The 23,017-nt window shown below is 54.3% G+C and overlaps 1 protein-coding gene across 8 annotated transcripts in view; it reads left to right on the top strand.

Annotated features, from left to right (window-relative positions):
* Window positions 1-312: 312 nt before the first annotated feature.
* The window catches only part of LOC101877664 (chromodomain-helicase-DNA-binding protein 6), a 69,771-nt gene continuing 47,066 nt past the window's right edge, over window positions 313-23,017 (top strand). For 6 of the 8 annotated variants that reach the window (XM_034067291.1, XM_034067286.1, XM_034067285.1 and 3 more), the window contains exon 1: window positions 1,370-1,447. Coding sequence is in view for 1 of the 8 variants with exons in the window: in XM_034067287.1 (XP_033923178.1) it covers window positions 405-413 (9 nt within the window). In the remaining 7 variants the exon portion in view is untranslated. Of the gene's footprint in view, window positions 414-1,358; window positions 1,448-23,017 lie in introns of those variants that run through there. The other 2 variants (XM_034067287.1, XM_034067288.1) reach the window with 2 other exon arrangements.

Raw genomic sequence — 23,017 nt, 5'->3', positions numbered from 1 at the left:
GTGGTTAATCTGAAAATAAGCTGCTTTGGTTTTCTGGTCAGAAAGTACCAATTAATTCCCCCTTTACAGACATTCTTCATGCAGAAACCAAAGAGCTGCCCTGGAAACTCTTTGCTGTATCTTCTGGGGAGGATATAGCGAAGGATGGTGTTGGTTGGCCAGAGTCTGACCAGTGCAGGATGAAAACTGAGAGATCAGGTTCAGGCATGCCTGGTGGCCAGGGAAGGGTAGGCAGGCCTAGGGAAAGGGGCAGGCACTGCAGAGGAATACTTCACACGTGTTGACCCACAAGCAGAAACGGGATCTGGATACGGCTTGGAGCAAGTGAGGAATGCTAAACGCTGCAGAGAACTAAGCTGTGTCTCACTGGGAAGAGCACAGTGGTACTGCCCTGTGCAGAGCGCATGGAGGAGGTACGAATGGGGTGGATGTTGGCTCTGCGGTAGATCCGTGTCCCTTGTCTGTACCCTTTGTGTTGGCTCTACCTGTGTGCAGCGCCAGTAACCACGGAGCACACCAGCACTGCTGCTGCTGCCCTGTCCCCAGTGAGGCCACGGGGGCTCGTGTGAAGATGGCAGCAGCTGGGTTAGGCCCGGAAGCACAAAGGGAAGGTGCCAGCTGGACAGCACAGGGCACCAGTGCCCATGCTCCCGCGGGGTCAGCGCAGGGCAGCGGGCAGGACGGCTGCGGGAGGGCCGCGCTGGGTTCACCACCCCCGGGGCCCAGCACGGATCCTTCTCCAGCAGCTTCCCTGAGGTGCCAGAGCCAGCCCGGCCGGAGCACCTCAGCTGGCACGGGGGTGCCTGCACGCTGCCAGCGCTGCTGCTCTCCCCTTCCCCGGCAGAGGTGGCCTCCAAGGCCAAAGTGCTGCCGGGTGCCGAGCAGGAGCGGCCGGAGCGCTGCGGGAGCAGGCCCCGAGCGGGTCAGGCCGTGACGGGCTCCAGCATCCCCCGGGAGCGGCGCTTCCTCCTCAGGCCCCCACGTTCCACCGGGCGCTTCGCACCTCCGAGGCCTCCGCCGATCCCCGAGCGGGGCCGGGCCCGCTGAGCCCGGGGGCGGGGCGGGCGGTGCAGGCTGCAGCCCCCGGCGGGGGCCGGGCCGGGCTCCGGTTCACATCCGGGGAACGAGCGGCGGGCGCGGACGTGGAGGGCGCGGGCGGGGCGGCGGCGCGCGGGGGCGGCGGCGCAGCCAATCAGCGCCGCGCTCTGCTCGGTGCAAACAGGAGCACAATGGAGCGAGCGGCGGGCGCGCTGCAGCCAAGCTTGGCGCGGGCGCCGCGAGGCTGACGGCCCCGCCGGCCAATGGGAGCCGGCGCACGGCGGCGGGCAGCCAATGGGAGCGGGGCGGGGGCGTGCCCGGGCGAGGTTAGGGTGTCCTTGCAGGGTGCTGGGCTAAACTTCACCAAATAATAGCTGTTTGTATTGGGGCGGCCGAGGAGCCATTTTAGGTAAGTTCTGACCCCAACTTTGCCGTTCGCCCGCCCGGCGCGGCCGGCGGGGGGCAGCGGGGCGGGGGGCGGCGGCGGGGCGGCGCTATGAATGAACGCGGCGGCGGCGAGGGCCAGGCGGAGGGCGGCAGGGCCGGGGCGGCCGCCGGGCCTGTCATGGCTCCGGCCGCGGGGACGGGCTGGCGGAGGGGAGGCGGCGGTGGCGGCCCCCGTGTGGGTTCCTCCTCACGGCCCTTGCCCGCCCCCCGGGGCCGGCGGCAGCTCTGTGGTGGTGGGGGGGAGGGGGTCGGGCCTACCCGGTGCCTGGCAGGCAGCTCGGGGCCCGGCCGGCAGCTCGGGGCCCGGCGCCCCCCTTGTAGCCGCGGGGCGTGCGGGGGGCCGGGGGCGGGGCGGGCTCCCCCCTGTGCTGCTTGGAGGCTCCTCCCGTCGGGAAGCGGGGGGGGACCGAGGCCCCCCGGCCCCGCAGCGAGCGGCTCGGCCGCGGGCGGGATGCGGGGCGCTGGGAGCCCGCCCGCGGGGCGCAGGTTTCCGCCGTCACCGCGGCCGCAGTACTCGAGAGCACCGATAATTGAGGCTTTAAACTTGGCGGGCGGGGGAGAAGCGTGTCCGGGTGCGGGCCGGGGCACGGCTTCCCCGCGGGCCTGCCCCCCGCTGAGCAAGGGCACCTGGGGCCACGGACGGGAGCCCTCGGTTTAAAGAGCCGCGCCGGGCTCGTTCCTGTGGCCGGCGGGTCCGTTCCGGCGCTCGCCGAGCAGGCGCGGGGCTGTTTGTGACATTGCAGCCATGTCACAACAGAGGCATCGCAGTCACGTCGGAGCCGCGTCTCGCTCGCTGCAGTCGCCGCGCCGCAGCCGCCCCGCGCAGCCTCACGCGTGGTGCGCTGTGTTTGCGCGGTGTGTGCGCGGTGGGGCTCCCGCTGCGCTTACCGGCGGCTCTCGCTGGCGCTGGGGGTGGGTTTGGGGCTTGATTCGTGAGGTTCACAGGGTAAACGCTGTACATGAAGCGAACGAGAAGGTGAAGAGGAATCCGCTGCCGGCAGCGCTGCCCCGGGTGCGCACCCCGCTTGGAGCAGCGTTTTCTCCGTTTATCGATTTCCTTTCCTGAGAACTACGCTGAACTCGAAGCGAAGTCGGGGTCCACGGAGGCCGGGCAGGCTGCGCCGGCACCCGGCTCTGCGCTGGCTGCTGCCGGCCTTGGATGTGGTAGAGCTTTCCAGTGGTTTTGCTATGAAAAGTGCTTGATTTCCTTCGTCTGTAAGTTGGGATGGTCCTAGCCAAAAGCTCTGCCTTTTTTCGTTGTTTTCTCCTGCTTGGGAAATGCAGCAAATGCCTCTGGGGGTTGGAGAATTGGGGGGGGGGAGGTGGTTCATGTGGTTGTGCAATGTGTGTCCTGTAGGTCTCTCACACCCCCTTGCAGCCACTGGCCTCCCTGGCAGCATTCAGGGCTCCTTAGGGGCAGGCAGATGTGGTTGGAGTTGTTGGATGTTTATCCCTCACCCATTCACTTGTAGGGCTATGGATATTTGGCAGCTGGTGTTGCCTGTATCCTCTGAAGTGTTGTGGGGTGAGCTGGGTTAGGGTGATGCAGAGCAGAGGGTGGACTGAGCTCTGCCAGTGTTTTCCCCACTGCCCTGAAGTGTTGCTGTTGCTCTGGGCCTTGTTCAGGTGATGGCACAGGAGTAGGTGCTCCCCTACCATTCCTCGCTCTTGTTTACCTCATTCATGCGGGGGCTCTGCTCTGCTGCTTTGCAGAGAAATCATTGTTTTGGTCCAGCTGTTGAAGTATGAAGCAATAACAGCATATTTTTGCTCTGGGAGTGAATTCTTCCTGGAGTAAATAGGTTGTTTCTTTCAAGGCTTCTGCCCTCCAGCTGGGCTGGTTTTGTTCAGGGCTGCCACTGGGTTCCTTTCCCACTTGTTTAGTGGAAAATTGATTCTTCTTCCACTACAAAGCTTCATGTTCCTGATGTTTGCTTTTGGAAAAGCTAATTCTGCTCATTGCCTCCAAATTGGTACAGCTGCCTGGACTTGGGGGCTCTTCAGGAGTGTGGGACTTGCTGCTGGCTTTCCTTCCCTGCAGCAGTGGTGGGGTGAAGCTGCCTGCATGTTGCCCTTCAAGTGCTTCAGACTGTAAAGCATAACTAGCAGAGTTGCATCCCATCAGAATGTACCTTGTGCTGCTGAACTCACAGTAAGTATCCTTCAAATGAAAACCAGAGGCAGGGAGAGGACTTTGAGACAATCCTCCAAGCAGCAGCACTGGTTGCCCTGTTGCTGAGAAGGCAGTTGCAGCCCCTTCTAGCTGCAGGCTAGTATGGATGTGTTGCAGACTAGCCTTTGTGTATCTGAGAAGGATGTGATTAATGAGCATCCCTTGTGGAAGGTGCTGTTGGGGTGCCTCCGTACCTTGCTCTGAGTGCTGCTTTCTGGTTTGGTAGCATGTGCCTTTTAAAGGGCTTGAGTTTATCTCTCCTTTTGTTGTCTTATGTGTTGGCACTGGGGGAGACTGCCTGTCTTTGAGCAACTGGCCTTGCATATGCCAGCATTAGCCTGGAACGTCAGTGCTGTGGTTATCTTTGGGGTCTGTGATTCCTAGTGTCTTGGTGGAGGAGGCTCTTAGAGGAGTATCTTGTTTTCCTGACTACTTCTTACCAACAGCAAATCTCTGCCCCCTTTCCCCATCCCAAAGTGTAGCCCCAGTACTTCTTAAGGTTTAGTTTTCCTTGAGAGGTCTGTTCTGTTTTCTCAAGAGCTTATCCAAACACACAAACTTTTACAGGTGGCTGATATAAAGTGTCTCACTTTAAAGGGTTGTGTTGTTTCAAAAGGGCTCTGCACAAGCAAGTGAACTTGTTTTTGTGAGGTGGCAAGGCTGAGAGCTTGGCTGCCAGAGCAGCTCTTTGTGTTCCGTGTGGAGCTGCGCTGTCCTGGCCTGTCTCAGGTTTGCAGAGATAAGAGCTGGTATCACACACATCAGCGTGGAGGAGAAGCTTGTCCTTGTGAAGGAGGGGTTGATCAGCCTTGGTGCAGGAATGTGGACTCTGTGTGTTTGGTCTTGAAAGCAGCATGAAAAGGGAGGTGTCTGCAAAGTTGTATTAGAGATGCTTGGCAAGCATGGTGCTGGATGTCTCATTGGGCTTCAGGGGAGCCGAGAGGGTTTGTTGTCATTGCTCCTGTACATAGCAGTGAAAACACTTCTCTTTCAGCCCATTTCCTGCTTGGGCCAGTGGCATCATCCTCTGGAGGCTTTGCTCTGGTCTGTGAAAGCAGAGGCAGAGCTGAGGGTGAATGATCTGTACGTAGTCGAATAGCAGTGTTTGCTGTGGGCAGTGCACAGGGTTTGTGTGGTGATCCTCAGCACCCTAAACCCCCATGAAAGCAGAGTTACGCTTCACCCTGCGAGCAGTGTCAGTGTCTGCATTGCCAGCACATGCTAGTGGTGGGACCAAAATCCTGTTAAGGAAGTGCAGGGTCCCTGTGCAGCGTTGGGCTGCGATCCCAGCACTGCCGGTGCCTCCAGCGATCCTTCAGGACACAGCGGAGCTGGGGAAAGCCGACCAAACCATTGGGAAAAAGGGAAAACTTTGGTGCTGCGGTGTCAGCGTGTGGCGTGAGGAGGCTCTGATTTTGCTTTCTAATGTCTCAGGCTGGTGCAATGTGTTTTCCGTGCGATAGGACAATGCCTTCAACTTTCCCTTATATGGGAAAATCTGGTATGCAGCTGAGCAATCTGCCAATATGTGGCTATTAATTTTTAGCATTGTTACGGTGGATGTGTCCACTTAGCCTGAGTACTAGGAAATACCTGGCACGCTGGGGCTGGGCTTTAAGGTTTGAGGCAGGTCCCTGACCAGTATCCACGGAAAGGTTGTGGCTGCGCCCTGGGGAATGCCAGAGCTCACCGGCTCCTCGGGAAGTCAGCTGAAAGCTGGGAGGGTTTGGTGTCTGGGTTAAGGCTCCTGCCGTACACTGCCCTTGGGCCCAGTGCTCAAGAGGAGCTGGGTGTTGTGGTCCTGTTGGCACCGAGATCACTTGACCCATCCTTCCCACAGCAGAGGAAATGCTGCCTGGAGGTTAAGGGGTGCACGCTGTTTCCAGGCTGCAGCCTGTTGCCTCCAGGGGATTCCCAGCCTGTAGCGAGTATAAATCCTGCTCCAACAGCAGCAAAATGCCCTTTCTCAGTCCAGAAAAGAAAGTGACAAGTGTGGGAACTGAGTCCCAGTCCCTCTTAGCTTTTCACGTGGGTGCTGGAGATGCACTTGCAGAGGTGTGCTGCACATCAAGCACATTTCCAGCCCTGGGTTGCCCCGAGGGATGCTGCTCAGTGGCAGTCTGATGGTGACACTGTTAACGTAGGGGTACAGCATGTCTTGTGCAGTCCTGTCTTCACCCTAACTTCACGCAGCCCTAATGTTGCACTAGGATAGGTTGTGTTAGCTGGTTGCTTGCTTTGGTGTGGGGCTGTTTTGGGCTTTTCTTTGTGTGTTTTAACTGCTGAGATGAAATTACCTGTCTTCTGGTGCAGCCTCATGCACCTTCTTGTCTGTCTCTTTCTGCTGTTCAGCTCACTTATGGGAAGTCTGGGTTTGAAATGTAGGTAACTCATTGCTTCCTTTTGGGGTAACTGCTGAAAGCTGGGGAAGGTTACACCTGTTGGTATCAATTTACATAGTATTTGTGTTTCCCAAATGTTTCCATGTAAGTGTGGGATCTGTGAAGCCCTGCTTTGCATTACAGTAACAGGAGGCAGTATCTGGGTGGAAGATCCCCCGCCCTTTCCCCTGGAGGTATCTCAATTGCATTTCTTTGAAGGCAGGAGCAGGACTTTAGCTAATGGAAGGACTTCATCTACCAGGCCCTCCACATCAGTGCTTTGGTTCTTCCATATGGCACTGGAAATAGCTGGTTGTTGTGTGGACATAGCTGAGTTTCCTTCACAGAACTTCCAGTTGTTAAACCCCTCTTCAGAAGTCATGAAGGCAGTTAGATAACCAAGTTGTTTATGTGCTTTCTGGTTTTCATTTTGTGCTTTAACTTGCAGTCCATGGCTGCCTTTGAAGGTGTGTTCCAGTGTTAGCAATGTGTTTGTGTGCCATGTGCAGGAGCAAAGGGGATGCAAAGGTAGGGGTGGTTTTCACTTTTTTGGCATATAGGTAGGTGAAGTATTGGTTCTTTAAGAAACATTAATGCCTTGTTACATACGTGCATTGAGGCAGAATTAAAGTTGGTCCTAGATCCAAGAATCCACATTAATGCTTTGCTATAGACGTGCTGTCAAAGCTGCTGTATTTGTGTGAGCCGCTGCCTTGAGTTCTTGAAGTCTTGTGCACAGAGCACCTTTAACCCTAAATGTTTCATCTGCTTTGGTTGAACTTAAAGCATACTTAAGACAAAATGAAGCTGAAGTGCTTGGTGGCTGCTAATTGTGGATTGGAGGAGAGAGAGCTGTTCTTTTCTCTGTATACGTGCAGGGTGCATCCTTGCTGCACCCAGTGCTCCTCTAGCCTGGGAACGGTGTGGGAACACACAACCTATTGCTCTTATTTGTATGCTCCTCTGCTCGTTGCTTTAGGGCAAGCAGAACCCTGTTTCTCAGTGATCTTTCTGAGTCCCCATAGGGTGCCCCTCACCAGGGTATCTGAGCTCTTCCCGGCATGCACTTCCATGCATGCATAAAGGCAGGTTTCTCTCCTCCACCGCAGACAGCACACTGTGCTCTGTTTGTTCTCTGCGCGGTGATGTTGTGGGGAGGCTGCCTGAAGCAGGGCTTGCTCGGACTGAAGGTGCTGAGGTTTGTGGTTACCCTGGTTTCTCCAGAGGAGTGGCTGCAGATCTGTGGGCCGCTCACGGTGACTGCTCCATCTCCTTGCTCCCGAGGGCGAGAATTTCTGCCTGAGAATAACCTTGCTGGTTTTTACTTGGGTCAGCCCCACATTGTGCTTTGAGGATCAGGGTCCTGGATCTGGAAGGCAAAGGAAGGAGTGGATCGCTATGGGCACAGGCTCTTTTAAGCTTTAATAGTTGTAATTTCAATTAGAGTGGGCTCTCCAGGAGCACAGGTGACTCTGCAGGCCTACAGGCCATGGGTCTTGATGTGCCCACATCAGACAGGGCATAGCCCACTGTGGAGATGTGGTTACCTGCAGATGCTGCTCCCCAGTTTCTGGACAGGCTGAGCATAGTGTTAGTTCTGCACAGTGCCCCTAAACCTGTTCTTGGACCCAGCTCTGCCTCCTGCTCTTTCTGCCACCCTGGGAGAAGGAGGTGTCTGACACAGAGCAGAGTGGATTTCTGGGCCTTGTTGCATGCTGGTTCCTCCAGAGACATCTGCTGAAGGAAAGAGCCAGAAAACGAGTGGCTTATCCAGGTACGGAGGGAAAGGAGATGTGAAATCCATGTTGGCATGGTCTTCTGTCATGAACGTGCAGTAAAGTGGACCAGAACGTGGGTCTGTGAGACCCGTGCTCTGCTGTTGCGTTCAGAGCTTGCTTGCCTGGCCTTCATGTTGCTGCATGTCAAAGGAGACTGATGTCTGTAGACCTGCCAGGCAAGCAGAAAGGGTGGTCTCTTAGCTTGGTGCAGCTGATGCCATGTGCTTGCCTCCTGGGTAGCTTGACTGAGTTGGTGCTCTGCAGTCAGTGTGCTCTCAGGAGCTTCCTCCCTGTGCAAGCATAGACCTCCAGCTTGATGAGGCTGATGCTCTCTGAACTGCTCCCTAAGCTGGCCTCTAACTGAAGGGCTTTATCAGCTGGGGCAGAAGGGCTTACTTCTTCGTATGTGCATTTTATTAGCAGCATGTCTAGGCAGGACTTTAGGTGCTTTGCTTGCTGTTTAAGAAGGCTAGCAAAGTGTCTAAAGGAATCCTGTGGAGGAAATGAAACCTGGTGCTGCTGAACTCCAAGCATTTCGACATGAGGGATCATTGAAATTCTTTTTGGCTCTTCTCTTGCTTTGCCCACCATAGAATCATAGAATGGTTTGGGTTGGAAAGGACCTGAAGATCATCCAGTTCCAACCCCCCTGCCATGGGCAGGGACACCTCCCACTAAACCCTGCCACCCAAGGCTCTGTCCAACCTGGCCTTGAACACTGCCAGGGATGGAGCATTCACAACCTCCCTGGGCAACCCATTCCAGTGCCTCAGCACCCTCACAGTAAAGAATTTCTTCCTTAGATCCAATCTAAACCTCCCCTGTTTAAATGTTAACCCATTACCCCTTTTCCTATCACTGCAGTCCCTCATGAATAGTCCATCCCCAGCATCCCTATCTCGTGCTTCAGGCGCTGAAGGCTGATCCCAGCTACAGCCCAGCATGTGACAAGTGAGCAGCTCTGCTTTGGGCTAGGCAGCGCTGCCCTCCTTCTTTCCTCCTCCCATGCTTCTTGGCATGATGTGAAAGACACAAATGCAAGGAAGCATTGACATGATAAGAGTGGCTGCTTACAGAGGGCATCTGAACTCTGGAGACAGTTTTACACAGTAGCTTCAGCTGAGATTGTGGAGAATTTGTGTCCCAGAGAGCTAAATTGAAAATGAACTGGAAGCCCTTGGAGGTGAACATCCCGAGTTCCAGTCCTTGCTGGGCAGAGCAGTTGAACCAGAGGTGTGTGTAAGGATGTGGATCTGAGGACCCTAGGGTAGCAGCACTGCTTGTGAAGGGTGCTCTTGCTCTGCATTGCACCAGGGGAGTTTGCTATGTTTTGCTTTCTTTCCCTGCCCTTTAGGTAATTGGGAAACAGGCCTGGTGCTTCCCTATGCAAGTTGTCATGCCTGGAGAACAGCAGATTTCTGCCTGTTGCTATTTTGGGCACAGGTTTGCTAGTTTCTCTTTGGACGTACAGCCAGCACAGCCATGGGACCTCACCACAGCATCCAGGAAACTCCCAGGCTGTGGCTGTTTGGGATGTTGTCTTCCCCCAGTGCCTGGCACTGCCACAGGCCGGGGTCTTGCTGGCCAACCTTTCTGCCCTCTTGGGGTGGGTTGGCAGTGCCGAAGGGCAGGGGCAGCCTGTCCATAGCCAGGAGCTTGTCCCCAACAGGGCAGCATGGAGCAAGTGATCTCTGTAACCTGTTGGTGGAGGTGTCCTCTGATCTGGGAGCGAGCAGTGGAGCAAAATGTCCTTTTGCTTATGGAGGCCTCTTCTGTTCCCCCTCATCCTTCTCTGTGTATGCAAGAGCACAGACCCAGGTGAGTTTTCTTTGCCACGTAGGTTTTGAGACTCCTAGGACCAGGCTGGCAATGCTGCCAAGGCCCAGAGGGGAGCTGCTCACTTGTCACATGCTAGGATGTAGCTTGGGATCAGCCTTCAGTGCCTGAAGCATGAGATGTGGTCATGGTGGGCAGAGCAAGGCTGGCTATGGGCTTACCTCATGCACCATACAGCCTTCCCTGCCTGCTGCCTGTGCACAGACAAGGCATTTGGCAAAGCAGCTTGCAAGGCCCTGGAAATGCTTAAGATGCTGACTGTGCTCTTGTGGCCCAGCTGCTGATGGCTTGGCCACATTTCATTCAGCTCCTGGCTTGGGTGTGTTTCTTAGGACACGTCCTCATGGGCTGTTTGGTAGATGAAGTGGGGACAGGTTGGCCTGAGGGTGCAAAGCCTGTGTCACCCTTTTGTTTTGCTGTGGTTATAGCAAGAGGACAACAGGGAATATTAAAGCTGGCAGATACCAGCAGCAAACCAGAGGGGTGTGGGGGCACCAGCTGGATGCTAGCAGGGGTAAAGGCAATCCACAGGGAGTTTCAACTGGAAAAGACTGACATAAACACCTGAAGGAATGATTTGGAGCAGGACTGGACTCTTGGCAGTGGGGTCTTGGTCACCATTTGAAGCTGTGGCTGGTGGTGTTGTGCTATCCCAGCAGGAAATCTGCTCTGGGGGTCACATGTACCCTTTTTATTTGTCTGCATCCAGATCTTGAGGTGTGTTGCAAGTGCTCCTTCATCTTCTCAGTGGCCCTGCTGTGAAGGGCGATTTTTATCCCTATTCTACAGTTGGAAAATAGAGGCACAAAGGGCTCTGATTGCCTTTGAGGAGCTGTGTGCAGTGTGGCAAAGCTGTTTTCTGGCAGCTTGAGTTTGCTGTGCAGGATAATAACAATGACAAGAGGGGAAGATCCGTGTTTTCAGGAATGCCATCTCACTTTTTGGCCATCTGCCTTGGGATAGCTCGGGTTCAGTGTTCTTCACTATGTAGCTCTTATAAAAGGTTCTTCTGAATTGGCCAGCTGTCAGGGTCTACCGGTCGAGCTGGCTTCTGTATACCTTTCATACTAATAAAGATGCTGTGGGCTACATGACGTGCCTGGTGTCATCTTTGCAGGGCTGGTGACCTTGAGGATGGACTTGGGCAGCAAAGTGGAGTTCTGTGTGCTTGTGTGTGAGAAATAAAAGGCAGCAGGAAAATGTGCAGAGTGTGCAGGGCCCTTGTTTCTGCTGAAGCCTCCGTATCCATCCTGATAGCTGGAGAGCAGCTGGGTGGCTTGCCCTGTTGTGAGGAGCCTCTGAAGCAGCTGGCAATAGCCCCTGTGCTCCCACAGGAGCCGTAATTGGGAAGAGGCTTTTCTGGGAAGTCTGGCTCCTTGTGACTGCTGGTCCAGGAAGCTGAGCGCATGATCCCAGCTCTGCCTGGAGGAGAGCTGGGCCCTTCAGAGAAGAGAGCCTGCTTCTAGCACTGAGTGTGTCTTTAGAGCTACTTTGCCCCATAATTACCCTTCTAATGTGTAGCTGGGATTGTGCTGAGGCTGCCCAGGAGACTGTGCAAAGCCTCAGGTGAGTGACAGCACAAGCTCTCCTTCTCTCGCTCCCTGCCTCATGGAGGAGCAGATTGGGTGTACAGTCCCCAGCTGAGGAAGAGGAGGTTGCTCTCCAGGTATATTTTGGGTGCCACAAACTGGTCCTGCAGCTGTGCTGAGCTGCTGTTATGAGGAGCATGCTTCTGGCTCCCAGCAGGTGAGGAGAGGGGCTGGGAGCTGGCAGCTTCCTACCCACAGTGGGGTACTGGAGGGGTAGGGAAGCTTTGGAAGGCGCAGTCAGCCACAGGCTTTATGGGCCTGCTCAACTTGGGACTCTCGTGTAGCACATTAATAGAGATACTGGGTTTTCCCTTACTTTGAAGTAACAAATGTGGTGGGAATGTGATGGGAGGAGTGGGGGAATGCTTTATCGCTACTGGCACAGCTCACTCTTTGGACACCCCATTTGTGCCCTTCCCTGTTGGCTTACTGGTCAACATGCCAGGGCTGGTCAATGAGTGCAGGGAAAACTTAGCACTGGTGATGGAGAAATGGCTTGTTAAGATTCGGCAGGCAGGGCAGTTTGGTCTCTGTGGTGGCCTGGGTCAACTGCCACACCAAAGTGTGTTTGTGTTTAATGGGGAGCAGAGGCCCATTAAGTGCCACATCAGGGCTTTGCTGATATGGCAGGAGCTTGAGCTGGTGATGCTCTTGGCAATGCAGGCAAATTGTGCTGGTGGAGTGCTGGACTTCAGAGAGCTGCTGTGGGCCCCTTGCATGCGTTCATGCACCACCCAGGAAATCCTGGCCCTCAGCATCACAAGGCTGGGCAGACTTGACCTACCTCCCTTCTCCCTTCCTTGTCCACATGGCTGTAGAGATCCGTTTCCTTTTTCCTCTGTTTTTTTGCCTTGCTGATGTTGAGGATTGAAATCCGCTGCTTGGGGCTTGTGAACAGCTCTTTGGAGTGTGACTCTTGGCCTGCTGATCAGAAGACAACAGACATAGGCTTGAGAAACCCGTCTTGCTCCTGGCAGTGCCTGTACACCAGGGCACCAGAGCCATGGTGTGAGATAAGGGGATGCAGCTAATGCTGGGTGCATCCCCACTCTGCAGTGCCGTGTCCCCTCCTTTTGAGCTGTCCATGAGGGTGATGAAATACGTTCTAGGGTGAGCTCAGACCTGGTTTCCTCCTTAGCAACAAGCTGGAGTGCTGCATCTTCATGTGCAAGGCCAGGCATGGCTTTGTGTTTCATGACGTGGTTTTGTCCAGCGAAGACACATCTCTGCAGCTTCCTCACCCCCTTTGCTGCTGGGCCCTGCTTGCTGCTGTGCTCACTGGAGTCTGAGTGAGCCCTTGGTTCTCAGCCCTGTGGCACTGTGCAGCTTTGAAATAGCTGCTGAAGGTCATTGTGGTTACGGTCTTGGGTTAGGAGCTGCATTGGAAAACTCTCCAGAAAGGAGCTATTGCTGGTTCTGCCACGTGAGCTTGTCAGGAGAGTCATGAAGTGCAGCTGACTGAAGCTGCATTACCGGGGGCTGCATCCAGCCTGCGGGTGCTCTCTTGCTTGCTGGGTGCCAACAGAGCATCCTCTGTGCACAGGCAGTGGCACTGTCCCACGTGTCTCCCCGGGGTCTGTGATGCTTGCTTGGGAGCACAAGTGTTGGTGCTGAGCAGGCTTTTTGGAGGGGAAACACTGTGCTGTATTCCTTGTCTCATGGAGCAAGGAGGTTGTGGCTATTTCTTGCCTTCCCATCAGTCTTGTTGCCCTGTGGGATGGTGGAGTTGGGTATCTGCAAAAGGCCAGCATGTCCTGGATTGCCACATGCACTGGGTTTTCCTATCAGCAGATCTCTTGGCTACCCTGGACCCACAGAGAACAAAGTTAATTCCCCAGCTCCCCCTCTTCCCCTCTTTTTAAGATTAAAACATTCTAAGAACAGAAAATTGCTTGGAGCAGAGCTGGGACGCCCTTGGGGCTGGCTGTTGGTGCGATGCTCTGCCCAGCATGCCATTGACATCTGCACCTGCCTGAACGGAGTTTGCTCCCTGAATCTGGGTTATCTGAACCTCTTTGTGCGCTCCTTTCTCCCCGTGCTCCCTTCTTCCTGCTGTGTGCCCTGCTTGGGGGAGTGGGACCTGTGCCCCTTGGCTGTGGGGTCTGGGGAGCAGCAAGGAAGGGTTAGGGCAGCTCTGAAACAAAGCACATTTGGCTGCTCAGCAGTGCCTCTGCAGCTGGGATGCTGAAGGGGATCTTGCTTCCCATCGCTGTGTGTGCGTGGAGCTGGGAGGCTGCCTCTCCATAGCCTCTGCTTGGGAAGGGGAAATGTAAGCCGTGTCTGCCTCGCAGCAAGCTCGCAGGCTCCCCAGCCCCCTGCTCGCTGCTGCTGCTGCTTCTCTCTCCCTAAAACTCCTGCGTTATTTTTAACTTGGAAAAATTACAACCCAAGATTTGCATTCTCTACCCCCAGCGGAGGGCTGGAGGCAGGATGTGGGGGAGGCACTGCGGAGGGCTGGGAATGCGGCTCACGCTCCGCAAGGCCCGTTTCCAAGGGGCTCACGGCCCTGCAGCACTGTGCCTGCCGGGCGCCGCATGCTCGCCGAGCTGCGAGGCTGCGCAGGGGGGAGGCCGCTTCCCCGCTCCACACGGCTGGAGTTCCAGGCTGGATTCCCATGGCGAATGCAGGGAGCAGCTGCAGACACATAAACAAATCCTGCTGCAGCAGGCGGTGGGGAAGGAGCCGGGCTCCGGGCTGCCAGGCTGCTTGCGTGACAGCCTGTGGATGAGGGCTGGATGCCTCCTTCAAAGAGCATCCCGCAGAGAAGCTCTGGGGTGATGGAGCGGGTTGTGGGGGAGCGGGTTGGGCTGCTGTTTTGCCCAGTGGAGGAGGCTTTGCTGGGCCATGCAGCCCTCCCTAATTCAGCTTGTTGGGAGGAGCCAAGCAGACACTGTCACTCTTGTGCTGTATTTCTCTTCTCCCTCCCCTAGCTCTGCCCCCTCAGTGTTTTGCAGGCAGCTGTCTTGTCGGTGCTCATCTCCCCTGCCTGGATCACTCAGAGTGAGCAGAGCACCTCTAAATCCAGTGGCAAGGTGATGTCTCTGCAGAGCCCCTTCTCTGTGCAGCCCACAGGAGTGTAGCTGCCAGAGTCCCTCTGGATTGCACCACAGATACTCAGTGCTTCAAGCTCCAGTAGCTCTGCCGGCTGAGATGTATTTGTGCAGCCCTGCCTGGAAACAGGAATTGATAAGGTAGCAAGAACCAAACAGCACCAGGGGACTGCAGATATCTGCGTGTCTCTGCTGTTTGGGGCCTTGGAGAAGGGTGTTGGTCGAGCCAAGCGGATGAAGGACAGTGCAGGCTCTGAGTTCTGCTCTCGGTCTGTCCCAGCCGGACCCCTGGGTCCTCTCCTGCTGCTCATCTGTGGATGCATCAGGTAGGGAGGGTGGCTGATGCTTGGTTGTCCTCGGGCTTGCTGTGTCCCTTGCCAACAGCAAAGCTGCTGAGGGTGGAGAGTGCTCTGAAGGCCCGTCCGATGGGCAGGCACTGCCAGGCCCTGGGGACCACTGCTCCAGCTTGCCTGGAGGAGCCTGCCAGAGCCCATCAGTCCTGGCCTGTCATCTGCTGCTCCTGTGCTCCTAGTGATCAGGGCAGGAGTAGCAGGGAATGCAGCAAAGCTCTTGGGAGCAATGGCCAGTTCTTATTCTCTCAGCTGTCCTCAGGCACACAGGCACCCCTGCTCCTTTGGGAACAATCTGTGTTTGCTTGCCAAGGCTGGTTCCTTACCCCAGCACACTGATCCAGCCTGACCCCACACACTTCTGGTCAGTGTGCTGCTGCAAGAGACTCTCCAGGCTGTGGGATTGGGCCTGCTGTGAGACACTGATGCTGTCCCTGTGCCTCTGACCAGTGCCAAGTACCAGGACTCTGGGAGTTCCTGCTGGAGCAGCAGTATTAGTGCCTCAGCTCTGCAAAGTCTGACCCTGGTACAAAAATGATGTAGCTTGATGTCATCTCTGCATGGTAGGGAATGACTACTGACTGCTTTCCCCTTAAGGCTGTAAGGTTTGTTGTCAGGCATGAGACACTGCTCCTCCATGCTTGAGCCAAGGGCTGCTGCCCTGATGACAGCACTGGGGAGCAGAGCAGCTCTCGGGCTGCCAAGGCTGGAGCAGCACCTATTCTGCCCAAAGAGCTGTGCAGCCTGTGTGGGGCAGCGGGGATGTCCCCCCAGAATGGTGTGCACACAAGGATAGCTGCTGACACTGGCTGGTGGTGTGGGGCAAAAGAAAGACCAGGACCCTTTACCTGTGAGGCTGTCTTCTGAAAGCTTGCAATTGCCCCATTGCCTGGTGCCCTTTGTTGCTGCCTTGTGCATGGAGGGGCTGAGCAGGGCCCTGGTGCTGTGGCTCTGGGGCTGCTGGCTTCTGCTCTAGAGAGATCTGAGTCTTCATCAGTCTGTTCTTTGACCTCTGCCAGCCCTTCTCAGGCAGGTTAGCACAGCTCTGGTACCAGAGCCTGGCTCTGCTTGGAGTAGCTGCAGTGCATGAGCCTGGCTTGCTGCTGGCCTGCAGGCCTGGGCAGCAGGTTTGGACCCGTCACCCTGACTGATCTTTATCCCTTCAAGCTGTTCCCAGACGCTGAGGAGACACAGCACTTGTGAGGAGTTCCAGCAAAGCAGACCTGCTTGTCTGAAAAGCAGTAACTTCATGGCATGGCTGTGAAATTCTCTTCCTTATCTCCCTGCCTTCCCTTTGGGGCTGCATGCAAAGTGCTGTGCCTGTTTGGGATCTGTATTTTCAAGGGGTGCCTTTCTGTAATCAAAACTGTAGGAGGGAGGAGAGTTCTAGATACTTCTTTGGTTTGCAGTAAGCAGAGGGGCCTCCAGCCTGAGATGTGGGGCTCCTATTGCTCTTGAATGTCTCTGAAACACAGCAGGAGTTCATCTTCCATTCTCCATGTAGGAAAAGCATCACTTCATGGCAATGTGGTGTGCATGCGTAGGTGCAGAGTGGCTTGGTTGTGTCAGCAAGTGTTTGCCATGGCTACGATCTGAAAGTCAGAATTGAAATGTGTCGTGTAGTGGCACACAAGTGACTTTCTGGTGCCCGTGGCTGCAGCCCAAGGGTGCTGCCTGTTTCTGCTCCTTGCTGCAGCAGCTTTGGAGGGGCTTTGGTGCTGAATTCCTGCTTGGAAAGTGAGAAGAGTGCAGGTTTTCTGGGTGTGTTATCACCAGTGCTCCTGGCACACGGGTGGGCATGCTTACAGGCACCCCTGGGTGCCCCTTGTCCTTGGAGAGGTGGCTTGTGAGCATTGCTTGCTCCTTGAATCCCAGCTCCTGTTGTGCTTCCTTCTTCCTTTGGAGAAAGCCACATGTCCCTTTTGTTCCTCCTTCTGAGGAGGATTTACAGTCTTTAAGCACCTGATGGCTGGGTGGTGTTTGTTTTAACTGCACACATTGTTTCCTGGTTGCAGCTTATTGCTACGGATAAAACCTGTTCTTTTTTCCCTTTTGAAGAAGGAAGCCACCTGCCTCTCACAGGCAGCTGAACATGGCACTGTACTGCAGGGATGTGCTCTAATAAAGTAAAAACAGCCTCTGCTGTGCTGAATAAGGAGCTTTCTTGGGCAAATGCCATCAGTTTCTGCAGATGCTGGTCTCCTTTGTCTGCGTTTGCAGTGCTTCTGACTGTTGGTGACCAGCCTGTGGACAGGCAGAGCTGGGCTGGGGGAAGCTGTGTGATGGGCTGGGGGGGCAGGGGAGCACCCCGGGTCCAAGAGGAGAGTGCAGGGCTTGGAGAGAGCTTGGACATGAGGCAAAGCAAAGGCAGGACTGCGTTCAGAGCTGCTGCCTCCCACCTTCCTCACCATGCTGCAGATGCGATTCCCCTGCAGGAAATGAAAAGTTGCTCTTTGCATAAAGGCTGTGAATAAAACTTTCTTTCTGAAGTGCCTCGGTGTGTCTGTGACTGAGTGGCTGTTGGAGCATCTGTTCCTATTGGGATGCAAAATGCTTGAAGGGATGGTGCTGGAAGTCTGCAGTGGGGGAGTGCCAGCCTAAAGGCAGAGATTGTACCTTGCGTGTCTGTAGTCATCTGTGGGGTCTGTCCTTAGTGGTGATGGTGTAGGTATCATGGGGAGGGAGAAGGGATGAGGCTAAGGCTGGATATGTTCCCAAGAGAAAGACGGGGCAGCCCCTCACTTGCCATGTACCTTACTGCTTTTTGGGACTGTTCCCAGTTTTTGTGAGCTATAGAATCATTTAGATTAGAAAAGAACCTCAAGATTGTGGATTCCAACTGTAATCCTAATGCTGCCAAATCCAGTGTTAAACCATGTCCCTAAGTGGTACATCTGCATATCTTAAATCCCCCCAGGGATGGTGATTCCACCACTGCGTTGGGCAGCCTGTTGCAGTCCTTTCAAAGAAGAGGTTTTTCCTAATATCTAATCTAAATCTCTCTTGGTACAACTTGAGCCCCTTTCCCCTTGTCCTATCACATGTTGTTTGGGAGAAGAGACTGACCCCACCTCACTGTAACCTCTTCTCAGGTAGATGTAGAAAGCAATAAGGTCCCCCCTGAGCCTTCTCCAAACTAAACAATCCCAGTTCACTCAGCTGCTTCTCATCACACTTGTGCTCCAGACCTTTTACCAGCTTCATTGCCCTTCTCTGGACCTGCTCCAGCACCTCAGAGTCTTTCTTACAGTGTGGGGCCCAGAACTGAACCAAAGCTTTATCCCCTGCACCATTCCACCAAACGCATGTCCCGGTAGGACCCCAAGAACCAGCTGTTTAGCTCACTCTCATCTGTGTTGCGTTAGATGGAGGACATCTTGCCATGTATCTTGATGATCAATGAGCTTACATTAGCCCAGCCTTTTTGGGAGGGATGCATGGCAAAATCAGCTGGACTTTCGGGTGTGAGAACACACCAACACAACCAATAGTGCGAATAAAGCATCAACTGAGAGTGACTTGGATGGTGCAGCCTCATCCTGCTGCCTGCTTCTGGAATATGTAACCCGTGGGCACCGTCCTCTGCTGCTTGTTAACACATGCTGCACCTCCAGCTTGTTGGCTGGGGAAGCCGTCAGACTTGTGGCCAGTCTAATTACAGCTCCTTCCCGCAAGATACGTTTTAATGGAGTTCTCTCTTAGGTGGTGTTGGTGCTGTCTGTGATGAAGCTCCTCTGCGCAGTCGGAATAATCCGTGTCTGGCTCGCTCTGTTTTGCAGTGCAAATCTTTGCAGTGCCTCAGGCTGCCTTGTTTTGGTAAGGTTTCAACGAGAACAGATGTTGGTTTTGAGGAGGAGGTTACAGAAAAAGGCAGGATTTGATCTTTTACCTGTCCTTATAACAATTCAGCCAGCCTCAGCACAACAGCAGCCTCTGAAACAAACAGTTGGTTTTTAGAAGTGCTGTTTGTTACTGTGCTCTGTTCCCTTTGTACCTGAGCGAAGGAGGGCAGAAGCCTGGTACCATGGCTGGCTCTGTGTTACCTTAAATAGAGAATGTGTTTGTCTCTCAAACCTAGTTCTCCTTTTCCTGCTGAGCCTTAGACAAGGAGCCCCAGGCAGCGATTGCATGGGTAAAGATTTCTCCCATCCCAAGTGTCTTTCTTGGCAGCTGCCTTCCAGCCCCACTCCAATGGCAGCTCTCCTCCTTCAGTCCTATCCCTGGCCTTCATTTGCTTGGGAATGGGGGTAGGCATGGCCCCAAAACCATGAGGCTTCTTCTGGTGCAGGTCTCCTGACTGTTTCCTTGTGGCAGCCCCTTTCCAGCCCTATTCTGCCTGCAGCTCCAGGCTTTCTCTGAACCCAAACTCCACCTTCTCAGGGGCTGCTGAGCCATTTTCCAGACCTAAGATCTCTAAGCCCCAGTCTCTTTGCAGGTCTTTGGCAGCCCATATCCATCCCTGCTCCAATTGCATCTCTAGGCTTTCTTTTTCCATCAGTGTTAACCCTAACCCTGATTTTATGGCTGGACCTTTTGGCAAGACCTGCTGTACAAAAGATGATTCCCAGCCAAAGTCTCTTGGCCACCTAAAATAATCTTTGGCAGCCCATTTCTAACCCTGTCCCAACTGGAACCCTGGGCTTTCGCTTTCTGTCAGCCTTAACCCTAGTTCTCGCTTCCCATCTGAGCCTTAGATGTGGAAACTGAGATGAAAGTGTTCTCCCAGCCCAGGTCTCTTGGCAACCGGAGTCCAGCAGCAGCTCTGGGCTTTCAGTCTCCCTCAGCCCTAACCTTAACCCTGTTTCTTATCTCTCATTTTCTCACAGAACAACAACAAAGGCCTCACAGCCATTGCCCCCATGAAAACCGGGATGCATTGCAGGTCTCAGTAGCCCCTCTAACCTTTCCTTTCCATCCAGACCCTGACCCTAGGAGCAGTTTTCCAGCTGAGCCACTGAGCCATTTCCCATCCCTCTTGGCAGCCCCTCTTCCTTTTGGCAGCCCCTTTCCAGCCCCACATAAGCTCTAGATTTTCTCTTTCTCTGAACCCTAACCCTGGTTTTCCAGCTGAGCCTTAGCCAAGCACCCAGCAGTTTCTGTGATGAAGCCTTCCTCTCAGGTGAGACCCTCTGCAGCCGCTGCTTCACCTGCTGCACCTCTGGGTTTTCTTAGCTGTAACCCTGATTTTCCTGGGAAGCTATAGAAAGGTCTAATACCAATTACCTGGATCAGTGATTTTCCCCAGTCCAGGTCTCTTGGCAGCTGCCAGGTACTTTTACAGCCCCTTTGCAGCTGCAGCTCTGGCCTTTATTTGTCTCAGCATCATCCCAGCCCATATCTTACAGCTGAACACTGGACAAAGTCATCCCTGTGGAAGGTTGCTGCAAGCCCAGGTCTTTAGCAGCCCCCAACTTTCTTTTAGTGAGCCCTTTCCAGGCCCTCTTGAACTGCAGCTTTTGTCTTTCTCTCAAGCCTAACCTTAAGGGTACATCGGAACCCCGGGGAAGAGCTGCCAGAGGAGGCTTCTCCCATCCAGATGTTTTGGCAGCTCCCACTTTGCTTTGGCAATGCTTTTACAGCCCTGCTTCCCTGGCTGGCCTGTGCACCCAGAGGTCCCGTTCCATGGATTTGCTGTGTAACACAGAGTAGAGCTGATGTTAGCTGGGCTTCCTCTCCCAGCCCTTAACATTTTATATGCAAATTCCTGGATTTTATTCTTTCAAGGTCAGAAAACTGCTATTTTGAAGTCGAGCAGGGATTGCACAGCATCATCTCTCTTCCCTTTTCCCCATGCCTTTTCAGTTTCTCTTAGGGGATGGCACAGGAGCTGTGCCTCCTGTCTGCAGGGCTGATGGAGATGCGGATGCTAGCACAGACAGGCTGCTCCTGCCCAGCTGTGGAGCCAAACTTTGGAGCTGGATTCTGATGTTGCTGCTAGTGTGCAGGGCCTAGAGAAGTTCAATGAGTTGTGCTTGGGCAACATTCATTGTAACATTTTCAGGCTTTTGAGTGCTTCCATTGGTGTCCTTTAAACATGCTCTTGAGATGTGTTCTGGTTGAAATGCAGTCAGAGCCCAGGAGCACCCCAGGCTCCTGTAGACAAGGGGAGAGGTGCTGGTCTCTGGGTGGGCAGCAGGTGCTGTGGAGCTGGTATAGCACACTGCTGTAAAGAACACCTTTATGGGCACAACTGATGCTGCAGCCTGTAAAGTAGCTTTTAGGGCTCTCATGTGGCTTTTAAAGGTGATCTGCAATGATTGCATGGAAAAGGAACTGACAGCAGGTTGCTGAGTGCCTGTGATGAGAGGTGCGGGCAGTGAGGCCCGTTCTGCCCCAGGCTGCCCGCTCAGTGCAGGGTCTTCAGTGCTCTAAAATTCATTCCCAAAAAGCAAGTCTGAGGTTTAAACCCTCTTTGAAACCCTTCCCTTGGCAAAAACAAGACCTTCAAAGAGCACAACAAGCTGGGAGTTCTCTGTCCTCCTGGGCTGGGTGCTTGCATTCTGCCTCTGCTATCACTGCTCTCCCCTAGCCCAGCAGTGCTCCCAGGAAGCTGAAAACAGTTGGTGCTTCCCATCCCTGGGGCAATGATTTGATCCTCTGCAGCTGATCTGAGCTATTCTGGGAGCTAACAGCTGGGCTGGGCAGGGTTCCGGGATGGGAGTTGTGTATCCCAAAACCCAGGCTGGGTCCTGGAAGAGTAGCTGGGACAACCAGCGGTGCCCATGGTGGCCGCTCACATTGCCACATGCATAGACTCATCCATGCTGCCTGAACACCCGCAGCTCCCCAGTGAGGTAGATGTATGAATGAACTTCACATGGAGCTCGCTGTCAAGGTGATGAGTATTCGAAATCATATGTTCTTCTGTGGTAATATTAAGCACCATCACTTCTGGAAGCAAGGTTATGGGGGGTGACACATGGTTAGTATCTGTCTGGGAGCTTTGTGCATCAGCTGCTGCATCAGGATTTCCCTTCTGGTTGCTCTTCATGTGAAGACTCAGTGTGTGTTGTGGGAAGCATCTTCCCAGACAGACTGAAGCAGCAGAGCAATGCTGCTTGCTGTGGTTACAGACCTTGAGCTGTGCTGTATATAAACGAAATTAGCATTGCAGAACACTGTTTGAGACTTTATTATCTTTAAAGTTTGAGAACCTGGCCAAAACTGCTTATCCCCCTTCCCAGATTAGGGGGACTTCATTGGGTCCTGACTGTGGGATGTGTGTGTGGCTGAGATCTGTTTGGTTGGTAAAGGGGACTCTGCAGAGCCGCTTGTTTAAGCCCTGTTTACCAGTTGCAGGCAACTATTTTTGCAAACCACATACGAGGAATTCTTTGGTGTCCTGTGGCAGTTTGTCTTTGGATTTCCTGCTTCCACTGCTGTGTCTTGCAACACTTCCTACAGCCCTGCAGCCGCAGCCATGTTGCAGGGCTCCCCTGCAGACCCCTCATGGCATCATGGGGGCACGCTCGGAGGGTTCTGATGCCTGCCACTGAGCCCTGCCGCTGGCCCAGGATTCCCACATTGGACAGTAGTGGTGATACTTGGTGTGCATTCAGCTCTTTGGGTGGAGGTGGGACTGAGAGCAGAGTCTGCCAGGTCAACCTGACCTCACAGTAACTCCTCTTTAGGTCAGACTTGCAGAGAGGCTGCTCTGGCTCGCAGCGTGGCTGGGGATGTGCTTCTGGAGGCCTGGTGGAAGAGACAGGGATGTTTTCCTACTGGTGGCTCAGGACGGCTGGAGAAAAAAGGCTGGGAATTGGTTTTGGTGGCATGCTGGGCAGGGTGCCTGCATCTCCTAAGCTGGACAGGCAGCTCCAGAGAGTAGCTCTTGCAAGCATTGGATGTGCCATGAAATTGATGGTCACCCCAAGCAGTTTTGCTTGGATTTTCCAGGGATTGAGTGCAGGAATGGTGAGTGCTGTATTATTTTCAGCTTTGGTTCTCAGTGACTCAGGGCTGGCCTTCCCCAAAGCACAGCCCCCGGCATGCGGAGCAGCGGCAGAGTGCCGGGCTCCAGCAGCATTCCTGCTGCTCCTTTTAGCCCCCTGTACAGGATATAAATATAATATAAAATAATAAGGAGAGAGAAGCAGGATAGATGCAGAAAGCCAGACTTCCCCTTCCAGCACTGGCCCTTATGGGAGCTTGGGGGAGAGCTGCAAGAAGAGGCTCTCTGCAGCACACAGCAGCAGGGATGTGCTGTGTGATATACGGATGGCACCAACAGGAGCTTTAACGTTGAACAGTGCCATAGCTTGGCTGTTGGAAGATGTCTGGGGAGAGGGAACACGCAGCCAGGCTGGAATGTCAGCTGGGCAGCGAATTTCAGGGAATGTGGTGGTTTAAAATCATGGAGAAAAGCACAGGGAGAA

The sequence above is a fragment of the Melopsittacus undulatus genome, chromosome 10 (genome assembly GCF_012275295.1).
Source record: "Melopsittacus undulatus isolate bMelUnd1 chromosome 10, bMelUnd1.mat.Z, whole genome shotgun sequence".
NCBI classification, from domain to species: domain Eukaryota; kingdom Metazoa; phylum Chordata; class Aves; order Psittaciformes; family Psittaculidae; genus Melopsittacus; species Melopsittacus undulatus.
The sequence above is the reverse complement of the archived record's forward strand: the minus strand, read 5'-3'. Positions and strand labels throughout refer to the sequence as shown.